The sequence below is a fragment of the Camarhynchus parvulus genome, chromosome Z, assembly GCF_901933205.1.
Source record: "Camarhynchus parvulus chromosome Z, STF_HiC, whole genome shotgun sequence".
In the NCBI taxonomy this organism is placed as follows: Eukaryota; Metazoa; Chordata; class Aves; order Passeriformes; family Thraupidae; genus Camarhynchus; species Camarhynchus parvulus.
The window spans coordinates 15,544,136-15,557,594 of NC_044601.1; the positions used below are offsets into that span (position 1 = coordinate 15,544,136).

At 44.8% G+C, this 13,459-nt stretch overlaps 1 protein-coding gene across 1 annotated transcript; it reads left to right on the top strand.

The window, feature by feature from the left end:
- The first annotated feature begins 776 nt into the window (after nucleotides 1–776).
- Nucleotides 777–6,717, top strand: LOC115915755 (E3 ubiquitin-protein ligase Topors-like). Its single transcript, XM_030969434.1, has 2 exons — nucleotides 777–780; nucleotides 5,309–6,717. The coding sequence occupies exons 1-2, from the start codon at nucleotides 777–779 to the stop codon at nucleotides 6,715–6,717; spliced, it is 1,413 nt and encodes a 470-aa protein (XP_030825294.1).
- Nucleotides 6,718–13,459: the final 6,742 nt, after the last annotated feature.

Consider the following 13,459-nt stretch of genomic DNA (forward strand, 5'->3'; position numbering starts at 1 on the left):
GACATCCCGTGCCGCTTCCCGAGCGGGACAGACATCCCGTGCCGCTTCCCGAGCGGGACAGACATCCCGTGCCGCGCATCCCGGCCCGGCCCGGCCCGGCCCGGCCCGGCCCGCAGCCGCCGCGGGCGCACGGTGCTGCCCCGCTCGGGAACCGCGCATCCCGGCCGCTCCCGGAGCTGCGCGGGCTCGGCCGCCGCTCGCAGCTGCCCGCTCCGTCTGCCCGGCTGACGCTGAGCGGGCGAGCCGCGGCAGCGACCTGTCCTGCCTGCTGCTCCTCGCTCCCTCTCTCCTTTTCCCTCCCTGCTCTCTTTTCTGTCCCACTTCGGTCGGAACACTTACCCTTCTTTATCAACAAACAGTTCTCAGATATAATATTGCTGCGTTTGTGCTTTATTTTCATCTGAGAAATCTATCAATAGGAGTCCTCCCCAACTCCCCTTTTACAGCAGGAAGGGACACATGGGTTGAGATAAAGACAGTTTAATAGGGAAAGTAAAAGAACCAAAGCAAATCAAGGAATTAATTCATTGCTTCCCATAGGCAGCCAGATGTTCAGCCATCTCCAGGAGAGCAGGGCCCCATCCTGTGTAAGGATGACTTGGGAAGACAAATTCCATGACTGAACTTCCTCCCCTTTCTTCTTCTTCCCCCAGTTTTATATGTTAAGCGTGGCACCATAAGGTATAGGACTTTGGATCATTCGGCGTCAGCTGTCGCAGCTGTGTTCCCTCAATTCCTTGTGCCTTTCTCCTTCCCTCAGCCTCCTCGCTGGTGGCATGGGTGAGGAGCAGCAAAGACCTTGGCTCTGTTTAAGCCCTGCTCAGCCATAACAAAAATATTCCTGTGTTTTCAACCCTGTGTTCATCACCTATCCAAAACCCAGCCCTATACTGCCACTGTGAAGAAAGTGGACACTACCCAAGCCAAAACCAGCGCACAGACCATCTCTTTCTGCTCGTTCGTATACGCCTGCATAAATGATGACCAAGTTTTGCACATAACCTGAAGCCTGTTTAGAGGGGTGCCTCACCTGATGTGAAGTGCTGTCTGACTCTGGTGTCTCTGCATGGATACGTCCCCGGTTCAAGGTGGGCTGCAAAGCTGTGCCTGCTGGCCTCCTCCCCACACAGCACCCTCACAGCACAGGCGGCACCCAGCGTCTTCCTGTGCCAAAGAGAAGGGCCATAAGGAGCTGATGCTGCATTACCCAGGGTCTGGCATCAGGCACAAAAGGTGGCTGGTGTCCAAAGGAGTATCTGAGGAATTAGTTTTGTATTATGGGATGCTCAGCCAGAGCTTGATTTGCTCTTTACCTTGCGCCAGATAGGGAATCCCTGTGGGGAGCAGATACTGGAACAGTGTTTCTATCTGGGCCTAGGGTGTGGGCATATTAAATTGCCATTTTCAGGATGAGCTCCTGAGTCTGTGCAATAGCTGCAGAGACCAGTGGAGATGCAGCTACTCTTCTTCTCTTCCTCAGCTTTCCCACTCTCCTGTCTCAGTTTTCATCATCACCCTGTCCCCTTCTCCTTCCTCCTTGGTGTCTGCATGACACTGATCCATATGGCTTTAACAGAATATCATTAACCTGCAGCAATACAGGATGCTGGTGCTTTCTTAAAAACCTGCCACTGTCTATTTTTACAGTCTCTGAAGTACAGGCACCTCAGACCAAGCAGAGGGGCTGACCTGCTGCTATGTACTGATCTTGGCTGCTGTATCCCTGCGCAGGTTTTGTTCTGCTGGTACTTCAGGGGTGGCTTAGACTCCAGGTTGTGTCTCTTCGAATTATGGGCCCATTTTGAATTTGTACAATATCACATCTGAAAGGGTAGAAGTAAACGTGCACTTTCAATTTTCAGTTATGGAAATGCAAATGAGGATGCCTTTGAAACTTGAAGAAGAGAATGGGGGTTTGCTCTGTTTCTATATTTCAAATTCTCTTCTTGCCCCACCGTCATCTGTTTTTTCTCCTGCTTTCACAAGTGCTGGAAGAAATGAGCTAACTTGCCTTTAAAACACAACAAACATGATGTGGCACAGCACGAGTGTGCTTGTGCTTGCCTTCCACCACACTGTAACTTCAACTTGTTCACATGGCTTTTTAAGGAAGAGAATGATAATAGTTTGTATCATATGAAAAATAAGGACTCTCCATTTTTGTCTCACTCAGTCTAGGTTTTCCTTATTTAGTGGCTGGATAAGCAAATATTTGCTGCATTTATTTCATGTGGTTGCTTTCTGCTCAATGATTATGTTATCTCTTTATGTAGTACTATGCCATGTAAATTTTGGTGGAGGGGGTATATATTTTTTCATTGCAGACTGATTGCAAACCTTCTCAGCATTTGGCAGCCTGTTTTGCTGGCAGCCAGTTCAATCATGTGTCCATGTGTCCAAAGGAAAGCACACGTGGTTATATTTGTAAACTGCCTTTTTGTGAATATCAAGGAAAGTTATTTTACCTCAGAATTAAAAAAAAAAATCTTAAAACTGTGGAATCCAGATGGACTCCTAACTTTCCAAACTCCAGGAATGCTAAAATTAAATAAATTAAATAAAAACATCAAACCTTTAAACCTTCTCAAATCACCAAGTTTCATCTTAAAAGGCTTCTCAACTATCTAAAGCTCAAAGCATGCATCTTTGTGACTGAAAACCTTTGGTGCTTTTGCAGCAGTTTTTAACTTTTAGACTCTGAAACAGAGGAACATAAGGCATAGTACCAGATTTTGACATTTTATATATTCTCTAGTGAAAGTTGCTTATGTAACTTAAATGTGCAGTTCATGCCTTGCAGCATCAGCCTGACTCTGAGAACTTGCCGCAGTTACAGAGCATGCTGGCTTTCAAAACCAGGCTGTTCCATATTGGCTGTTTAGATGTCTAAAGTATATTTAATTACAAAAGGAAAAAAAAAAAAAAGAAAGATTAAATAAATGGGCAAGTGGCTGCTTACCTGGGAATACTGTGCTTGCAGAGAGCTGCAGTTTGAGTAGGACCTCATAATTTGTTGCAATTTATTTCTTTCATGACCTGACCATTTATAGGCAAGTACAAAAAGGGCTTTTTTTTCTTTCTCCAGCTGCAACATAATGATGTAGCATACAATAAAAGCAGCATTTCCACTGCATACAAGGAGCAGAGGAGGGGGCCCCAGAAGCCTTTCTGTGTGCAGGGCTCAGCTGTTATGGAAGCAAGACAGAATGTGAATTACCTTTGTTATTCTTTCCCTTATGGTCTCTACTCGACCTGGCTCATCCTCTTTAAAAGAAGCTGCTGTTACAGTAGGATGTCACTTCAGTCCCTGTTCACAAGTGCTGGCTGTTTTTTTTTTCAAGATGTAAGGACAGATAATTTGGGGTAACTGGCTACGGCTTCTAGTAAAACCACTGTGCCCTTAGTATTTCTGTACAAATTTCCAGGTAAATTTTTCAGTGCAGGATTCTGCTATTGTCTTACACCAGTTCCTGCAGTCCTGGGTTGGAATGCTTTTTCTGATTGCATTCCACCAGGGAAAGGATGGGTTGTCTTCTTAGTGTTCACACCTGTCATGCATCTCTTTTTTCAAGGTTCCCTGTTTCTACACTCAGTGTTGTGTGCTCTGAATACATTGCAATGAAGGACCAGAAGCTGCCCAGGATCACAAAGCACCACCTTTGTAAGTTCTGAAATGCCTACCAAAGGGTGTTACAGGGATTCTTGTAAGCACTGTCGTGCTACCACCCTTCTTTGAGGAGGATGGAGTCACCTCTGGTTTCATTGCTCTTCTTTTGAGGCAGGTTTAGTCATGGTGTGGACAGGCTGGACGCTTAAACGTTGTGACTTAAGAGGACAATATGCATGAAATCCTTGGAAGGTTAAAAGTTCTGAGTATGTGTCCTGTTAGTGAGTGTGGAAGGTTTTCAATGCTGTCCTTGCCTATCTGTGAAAGCATGTGATGTAATTTCTGCCCTTTATCAGGATTGTTGGTTTTGCTTTTCCCTGCACACCTTCTTGTTTTTGCACATGGCTTCTGCTCCCTGCTTTTCCCTACACACCGTCTTGTTTTTGCACATGGAGCTTGCATCTGCTTTATACAACCTCTGCTTACAGTTCAAAACTGCCTGCAGTCTTGAGCAGAGCCAAAAGAAAAGCACATCCCGGCCACAGAGAGATACTGCCACATGGACAGCCTTTGAAATAACAACCTTGGTTTCTCACTTTGCCTAACAGCTTCTGTTTCGGGCCCTTTTGACCCAGTTTTCACATAGCTCGAGAACTCATTGCTCGCTTTACTTTGTGTCTGCAATATGGCTCACTCTGTTCAGAGATTTCCACTTGACCTTTCCAGTTTAACTTGCTTCTTTGCCATCAGCCAACCAAAGGGCAGGCATTGAATTTGTTTAAGGTGTCAGGTTGCTAATGTGGCCGCTGTTTGGCCAGTGGATGTGCAGCCCTGCAGGAGCATGAGGAATGACTGGGAGGATTTACAGCTTGCTGGTAGAAGGCAGTGCATTTCAGAGCTTGAAGGCTTTACATAGAAGAGCCTGTGCCAGGGAATATTAAATATTATTCCATTCAGAAATGAAAGTCTGCAGATCATACTGAATTTCTTTCTATCTTCTCTTCCAATTGTTACCCAGAGAACTCCTCAAAAGGAGCATGCAATTTTGCAAATATTCTGTTCCTTTGGTGTACATACTTGGTCTTTTAGATTATAATGCTGGTTTAGACTCTATATTTAGACTCCTTTCATGTCCAGAAGACTGAGTCTATGTTTTTGCTTAGACAAAAATAATTTTCTTTTAAAACAAATTTTATTTTATTTTTTTGCCTTAGAACATGATTATTTTATAAAGTAAAATAGCTCACTTGATTGTGAGAACTGATTGGCTTAAAGAAGTGGTTGGGAAGCTAAACCTTTGCTTTCTGAGTTTCTGACTCAATTCCCATTCACATTTCAGTAAGCAATGCTGCCATCTGACAGCTGCCTGCAGATCACATCAAGATGAGATGGTTGCTTAAGACTATCCTTGAGACTGCAGGGAACTAAAATAAAATAAAAAGAAGAGAAAGACCCTATAATCTCTACTGCAAGCTGGGACCCTGTGAGCACCCTTTGGCTAAGAGCCAAGAACAGAGATGCACACAGAGCATCTGCTTGGAAAAACTCCTTGTCTCAGTGAGTAAACTCAGCCTGTCCTTCACAGGTCAGGATGTGACTCATGCTCCAAGGTGCTTTGCAGCAGGGATGACCTCACTTGCCAAATGGTAATCCTAAAATGTGGGAGGTACTAGGTGCTTTCTGTTAGCTGAGAGATTGCAGAAAACAGCAGTTTTTCTCCGAAAGCCAGCACCAGTAAGCTGCCGACAGATGCATCTCCGGACTCCAAGTGCCCCATCTGCCTGGACAGATTTGACAATGTGGCATATCTGGATCGCTGCTTGCACAGGTTCTGCTTCCGCTGCGTCCAAGAGTGGTCCAAGAACAAAGCAGAATGCCCGCTCTGCAAGCAGCCCTTCTTTTCCATCTTCCATACGATTCGTGCTGAAGACGACTTCAAGGAGTACGTCCTCAGCCCTTTAGAAACAAGCTCTTTTGCCAGCCCCGATGGCCGGAGGTTTCGTTACCGCACCACCTTAACGAGGGAACGCCGCAGGCGCGGTTCCCCTTCCCGGAGGATGCCGTCCCCTCCGGACAACGGGATGTTGTTTGAAGGGCTGTCGAGCGAGCCGGCGCAACACAGGCACAGAGAGATTCAGCAGATGCTCAGGAGGCTGGCCTCAAGGAGGAAGGCCAGCGCGGAGGGCAGATCTCTGCGGCAGATTCAGGAGGAGGACATGATCGCTTTCGCCGGGGCTCTGTACCGCACCGGCGTGCGCATCCGCAGCATCCAGGGGGCGGCCGATACCGAGAGATTTCGGCCGAAGTTCTTCCGCCGCAACCCTGCTTGCCTTCACCGCCTGGTTCCTTGGCTGAAGCGAGAGCTTACGGTCCTGTTTGGTGCCCACGGGTCTCTGATCAATATTGTGCAGCACATCATCATGAGTAACGTAACCAGGTACGATCTGGAAAGCCAGGCCTTTGCTGACGATCTGAAGCCATTTCTGCTGAATCGGACGGAACACTTCCTGCACGAATTCATCAGTTTTGCTCGTTGTCCTTTTAACTTAGAAGCATACGATCAACACGCCAATTATGACTGTCCTGCACCATCATATGAGGAAGGAAGCCACTCAGACTCATCAATTATTACAATATCTCCAGATGTGGCGTACTCGCAAGGGCCGGCTAATAGTTTGTCTGTTCCTGGTCTTGGTCAGGCCCCGTGGGATGACGAAACTCCGGGCCCTTCGTATTCCATTTCAGAAGAGGTTCGTGCAACCATAGCTTCTCCTCTGGAGTCATCAGAAAGTTCTGACGAGGACTCTGCTTCAGGGAGCCAAAGAAGCAAGCTGCAGACTGAGTTACAGGCTAATGCTGACTCAAACGACAGTGGCTCTTCCTCAGACAATTGTGTCATTGTTGGGTACGTTAAGCCGCTAGCTGAGCGGACCCCAGAAGTGGTCGAGCTGTCCTCTGACTCTGAGGAGTCCATCAAGGAAGAAAAAAGGGAAGAGGTCAAGAAACAGCGACCAGTCCAGTGTCACAGCTGGAGTGACAGTGACCCAAGCAGGAGCCTCTCACCACATTCCCCGACCTATAGAGAGGATGTAGGAAGTTGCAGAAGGTAGATACAGTGCCATTAAAAGACCATGTGAACTTGTCTTTAGAGCTTAACTTTGTACCTTGGCTGTCATCAGAATATTGCCAATTTCATACCTTGATTTCAAATTACTAAAAAGCTGCATATGCCTGCCAGGAGATAATAAGATTGGAATCACTGGGCTGGGCAACACAGGAAAAATATTCAGAAATACCTGAATTCCTGGAAACAGAAACTCCTCTGTGAAAATGTCTTTTCAATCAATTGTAATTACAGCTGTCCACTGATAACCTCAGGGCTGGGATGAGACATTAGATTAATGCCATCAAGTTGCTGGACTTCACAGCCAGACTGATTTAATGAGTTGCCTCAAAAGGTGTTATAACGGATGCGAGTTAGTCTCCTCACTGCATGACTGGATCTCATTGTTCCAAATCAAGTTCCCTAGTCTGCCAGACAGTGCAGCCTGGAATATCAGCTTAGCTAGAAGGGCTAAGCCATTAGAAAGCATCTTTTCTACCAGCAGAGGTAGAAAATGCTGCTTAAATACTATTTTATTAATTCTTTGATTCATGAGGACATAGGGGATACTGCCCAGCGTTCAAGACAAACACAATCAAAGTTTTTTTCAGTATTGATCTTCTCAGGAGAGCAGAAAACCCTACCTCACATGAAGTTTGCCTGTTTCCTCACTCCTGTGTCCTCACACTTTTTATTTAGATACATATTTCATGTGCCAGCTTCCCTTGATGAATGATCAGTGGGAAATGCATTTCACTCCCAGATAAGCATTCCAGACATTTCTTTCTTATGTTAGTTCTGTCCTGACACAGGAAAAGCCAACATGGAACTTCTTGTGTGCACTGGAGGACTTGGGAGTGGAGTGATCCTGAGTTAGTGTTGGGAGAGAGATGTATGAGATGAGACTTAAAAGCTAACAACATGCCTTTCTGTTCAAGTTACACTCCTTCTGTACCATCAGAAGGCCCTGATGAAAGGGAAAAATAAATCAAGGGTGTCGATTTTTGCACTGTCAGTTGAGACTCTGTCCAGGAAATAGAACGTACTTGATAATATACACTTTTGTAGATACTTGAAGTGTGTTGGATTATGTTGGGCTTTGTTAATGGTAAAAATTATCTTCTTAATATTTTGTTACCTTGTTCTCACTGTAAGTAATTGGGAACTTTTTCACTGAAGTTCACCTCATAATTTTGAAGCATTTAGGCAGCTTTGTTTCAAGTTGCTATTATCAATGTCACTAGGAGAATATAAAGCATGTGACTGATGTATAGTTAGGCACCAGAAACAAGTCAAGAAGGCCAGCTGTAGAGATAACTTCCTGGTTATACTTCATATTCCACATGGTTTTCTGAAAATCAAAAGGCTTTATACATGAATGGTAAAAATGTCTCACTCCATGCACAGGTTAATTCCGTGTTGTTCTCTTCATTCTGTTTAATAAAAGCTGTAGTTTAACATTAGTTAGATTAGTTTTGCACACTTTGGAAGCCATGGAAAGATGAAGAGCAGCAAGCAGATGAGATGCTCAATGGTTTTGAGCATACATCATCCCTGTGGCATGTCTCTGCCATATGCCCCTTATGAAAAATCCATTAATTCAGGTTATTTTTTTGATAAAAGTTTTTTGCTTCAGAAGACAAAACGTCTGCTCTGAGTCTATAGAAGGAGTCTTTGATCTTTGCTTGTCAGAAACCCCTTGTGTATGTGGCAAAAGGCTGGGCACTTTCAGGGAAAAAAAATACAGATTATGTCTCAAATTCAGGCAGTGGTTACATACTTTTTTCCACCTTAAACTGCTTAAGCTGATGTCACAATGCATTTTGGAGTTAGTGTTGCTGTGGCATAGCAAAACCCCTTGCAGCTCTTACCCTTTGATGTTTGTACTCTCACGCAGGCAGTAAGTGCATTGCTGATTTATGCCTGATTCACATTCTTAAGACACCCAGAAGAAATTTGCGAACAGAGCATTGAGTAATAATTCATTGATGAGTCTGGCCCATGGTTGAAAACCAAGACACCAATCTTTCAACAAAAACTAGATGGCCTAGGATGAAAGCCTAGTTGGCCAATTTAAGCTAGGTATCTAATTCTTGGATGGCTGTAAAGAGAAAATATCTATCTAGATTCTCATATGTTGGCCTAATCAGTTTCATACTAGAGTAATTCAAATTATCCATGCAGGCATGAGAAGAGAATGAAATCCTTAAAATAATTACAGATTTGTAAATATGGAATATAAAACAGGTGTTATCTCCTGTCTTTTAATTGTGTGTTAGTTCTTTATTCTGCTTGAAAGCCTCATTCAAGGCTTTTGATAACATTAAACACCATTTTTACACTGTAGAGTAAGAGACTGTTGCCTCTGTCTTTCTTAACTTGCACTTCAAAACTTTTACTTTACTATTTGCAAAGGAATATTTTGTGAACTTAGCAAAAACCCGACTTCAATTTGAGTTTTTCATTTTCAACTTGTGGCAAGTTGTGCTTGAACTTATTATAAATGTAGCAAAGGAGGAAACAGGCTTTTTTCTACTTTTTTTTCAAAGGCATGACTTTGTGTCTGCTGAGCTAGTTGTGCCAGGAAAGAGAGTCAAACTTTAGTTGGGTGAGTATGGTCTCGTTTTCTAAAGGGCAAGTGGTTTTAGAAGTCTCTGCTTTGCATTTTGCTCCCTGGGAGGGATGAGGGTGTGTGCCTGATTTGACAGCTCTCTACATTCACGTGCATGCCATCAATCTTTTTTTTTTTTTTTTCATTTGGGCTTTTCGCACAACATAGCAGGGAAAAAAAGCATTTCTTTTAGTGAAAAATATGACTGTGAACATGTAAATTATCAGTAGGCTGCAGGCAGTTTCCTGTCTTCTAAAAGTAATAGTAACTCAGTTCTACGTGGCAACTGATATTGCCGACTTAATTCAGCACAGAAGTTTTATACAGATTTCTAAAGCATCACTTACAGTTTCATTATCTAATTTAAATAGCAAAAAACAACATAGATGAGTTATGCTTGACCCTGAGGAAGCACGAAAAGATCATATGCTTATTAATAAGAATCCTACTAAGCTATTTTTACAATTGCTTCCGAACTAGAAGTATGTACTCTTCAAATGAGCTCTTTTCCCAGAAGCTGTTTAGAGCTGTGGCTGAAAAAGATAAATTGGCCAACAGCAGGCTGAAGCATGAGCGAAGTAGTTCTGAGATGTAGTTATGTTTCTTTCTTCCTCATGGGTAAAAGCCTCCTAATTAAGAAAAATTGATAGTGGTATTGACTTACTCATGGATTATCTGTGGGTGAATCTTGCACAGTAAACACAGCCAGTTTATTCTAGTCTACCAATATCTGTCTTAAGAAAGCATGGTTTTCTGAGCTTTTAGTATTTCAGGAAATTGCAAATTATCTTTACTACCCATTCAAATGTAAAGTTAGTGGTTTGAGATACTGCCATTTTATAAAGCATATTAAATTACATATTTGTACACAGACTTTGTCCTAATACATATCAATAAATCTCATTATATCTGGAATAGTAATGAAAATTGTTTCTGAATTTGTAAGTCTGTCCTACTATTTATTGTAAAACATTTCTTTTTATCCAAAACCAAAATTACCTACACAAGTTTTTTGGTTGGTTGTTGTTTGGTTTTGCACTGGATTTTTTTTTTTTGCCTGAAGCCAAAATTAATGGACCAGTCAGAAAGAAACAAGTCAGGAAAAATACAAATCAATCATCTATGAGTTGCTGATGTCCCCATGTGGTCACTTGTACTGGACAGACTAAGGTGGATGGAAAAAATATCCCCTTCTGCTGTCTTGCTTCCTTTTGAGGAGGGCAGTTTGTCATTGGAACTGTCTCCCTTCCTATCCCACCCTTCAGAGCAGGGTTGTTCATTGTCCATCTTGCTCAGATTTTTAAATATCAGACTTATTGTCGTTTAATCTGGGACATTACAATGTGACACCACAGGTTTTATTTTCTGTTAATCTCTACAGTTCTCCGTTTGCAGCCCACATTTCCCATCACAGCTGTGTCTGTGTTTCAGTACAGTTTCAGAAGTCTTTAATAGAAATTATATGTTAGCTGTGTTTTAAAAGGCTCTTTAAAACCCTGTCTGGCTTGGGAGATGCTGTGTCATCACAGTAGGACTGTGGTCAATCAGTAGCTCGCACCTTGCCTGTGAGCACAGACAACTTACTTACCACTTGAGTTCATGATGAACTTGAGTTCATCTCCTCAGCTCCTCCTCGGGGAAACAGCCACGACTGTATTTCCCTTTGCTTGTTTTTGCAGCTGTTCTACGTAAGACCATAAACCCCATGGAGTGTTTGCTATCTTTTGCACTCCCCAAAAAATTTGGCTATCTTAGTGTTACATTTACAGATGGCTCTAACAATTCTATCAGACCTCCTTGAAACTGAGATCAGGCCTAATTAAATGCAGTTATTTGAGGAGGGATTTATTGCTGACACCTTTGTCACTAGGCTAAATCCCTCCATTCTTTTCTGATGGAAAACCCTTCTGGTTGCAGTAAATAGGGCTAAGGCCCGATGTTGCACTGCCTTAAGCCAGGGATATTGGTTTAACTGACTACCTTTTGAATTGTCATATTTTGAACAGGTAACTCCTCATAGGTGCCATCTATCAGACCAGGACTGGAAACAAGGACTGAAATGTTAGCATTGCTTAGTTTAGTTCTCTTGAGGTGAAACATCCAAACAGTGTCTCTCTGTAGAGAAGACAGCCCAGCTTTACCAAGGCACAGGTTGTTCATTTGAAGTTATGGGCTTTCTTCTTGAAACAGGTGATGAGATGGTAATGAGCAAATACATTCAGCTGCAAATTTCACGTAAAATGTAATCCACAGGCCTTTGGAATGCAAGTAATATAAAAATCCAGTTGGAAGCCGCACAGAGAGATCAGCTGAACTCTGCATACTGTCAAGACCTAGGCATCCCCCTTTGTGTGACTGGTAATGGTAAATGTGATGGTATGGTAATACAGTAAATTACAATATAAGCCCTTCTTGGAGACGTACGGAACTTGGGTAAACGTCATCCCTATAGTCTGACCCTGCAAACAGGGTGTATGAACGTCCCATCCCGTTGTAAAAGGGATTCCTTTGGGGATGTTGGGGAGGATTCCTATTGATAGATTTCTCAGATGAAAATAAACCACAAACGCAGCAATATTATATCTGAGAACTGTTTGTTGATAAAGAAGGGTAAGTGTTCCGACCGAAGTGGGACAGAAAAGAGAGCAGGGAGGGAAAAGGAGAGAGGGAGCGAGGAGCAGCAGGCAGGACAGGTCGCTGCCGCGGCTCGCCCGCTCAGCGTCAGCCGGGCAGACGGAGCGGGCAGCTGCGAGCGGCGGCCGAGCCCGCGCAGCTCCGGGAGCGGCCGGGATGCGCGGTTCCCGAGCGGGGCAGCACCGTGCGCCCGCGGCGGCTGCGGGCCGGGCCGGGCCGGGCCGGGCCGGGATGCGCGGCACGGGATGTCAGTCCCGCTCGGGAAGCGGCGCGGGATGTCAGTCCCGCTCGGGAAGCGGCACGGGATGTCTGTCCCGCTCGGGAAGCGGCACGGGATGTCTGTCCTGCTCGGGAAGCGGCACGGGATGTCTGTCCCGCTCGGGAAGCGGCGGAGCCCGGCGGGACAGCGCGGACAGCGAGGGAGGGGCGAGGGGCGAGGAGGGCAGGGCTGAGCCTCCGGGCGAGCCCCTGATCCCTCCAAGAAACCCAAAGCAAAATGGCGTTGGTCCTGTCGCAGTTCATTGCTTTGATGTGCTGAGGCCATCCTTCCACAGCCCGATTTCCCAGGCGTTTTTTGCCCCCAGCAAGTGAGGGTCACTCGCAGCCCGACCGTGGAAGCTTGTGTGGCCCGAGTGGCTGCCAGGCAAAGGCTCCCCGGGACAGGGCTCCCAACACGTGTGCAGTCCTTACAGTAACGTCTCACCTCATGTGTAACACGTGTTGAGGCATAAATAAAAATCAAATTTGTCCCTCTCATCATGGTTTTTATTTCACTCTTACCCTTTCCAGTCTCTTCCCCATCCCACTCTGTAGAATATCAGTTTGCCTAATGACACATGTGAAATGAAATCTGTTTTCCTAATCCTTTAACTTACTCTCTACACTCCATGCCACATCTTGGAAGCTAATGGGCTTGGAAGAAGCAAAGTTTCAGGGATGACAGCCTTTCCCCGGGAAGGATGTGTACTGAATATGTTCATCTGCAGATTGAGCTCAGATGAAATGTGAGCTGGCTGACTCTGGTAGCACATGCAGTAAAGGCAGGCACATGCCACCTCCCTGCTGCAGCCTTTTCCCAGTGCTTTGTGTCATGGTCAGAGGATGCCAATGTCACAATCGGAAGAGGGGTCTGGTATGATGACAGCTACCCCTGACAGCCATGCAGGAAGGAAGCTGTAAATCGGCACTGACTGAAACCTTGACGGACACCAGAGACAGACTGACGTAGGACACCCGTCACTGAGCAACCTCCTTCCCAGAGCTACTCCACCTGCCAATACTAGCCTGACCCAGAAGCTGCCAGCGTAAATTCTACCCCTCGAGCAATGCAAGCTGAACTGAGCCCCTCGTGGGCTGAAAGGTAGATGCATCCACAGATGAGACAGAAGTGTGCATTATCCCATCTCACAGCAACTCCACAAATAATTTGTCCCCATTGCATCTTGCAGACCTGGATGTGTACGCTGGGAGTTGACACAATTGGAAATCCTACAATATGTCCAGG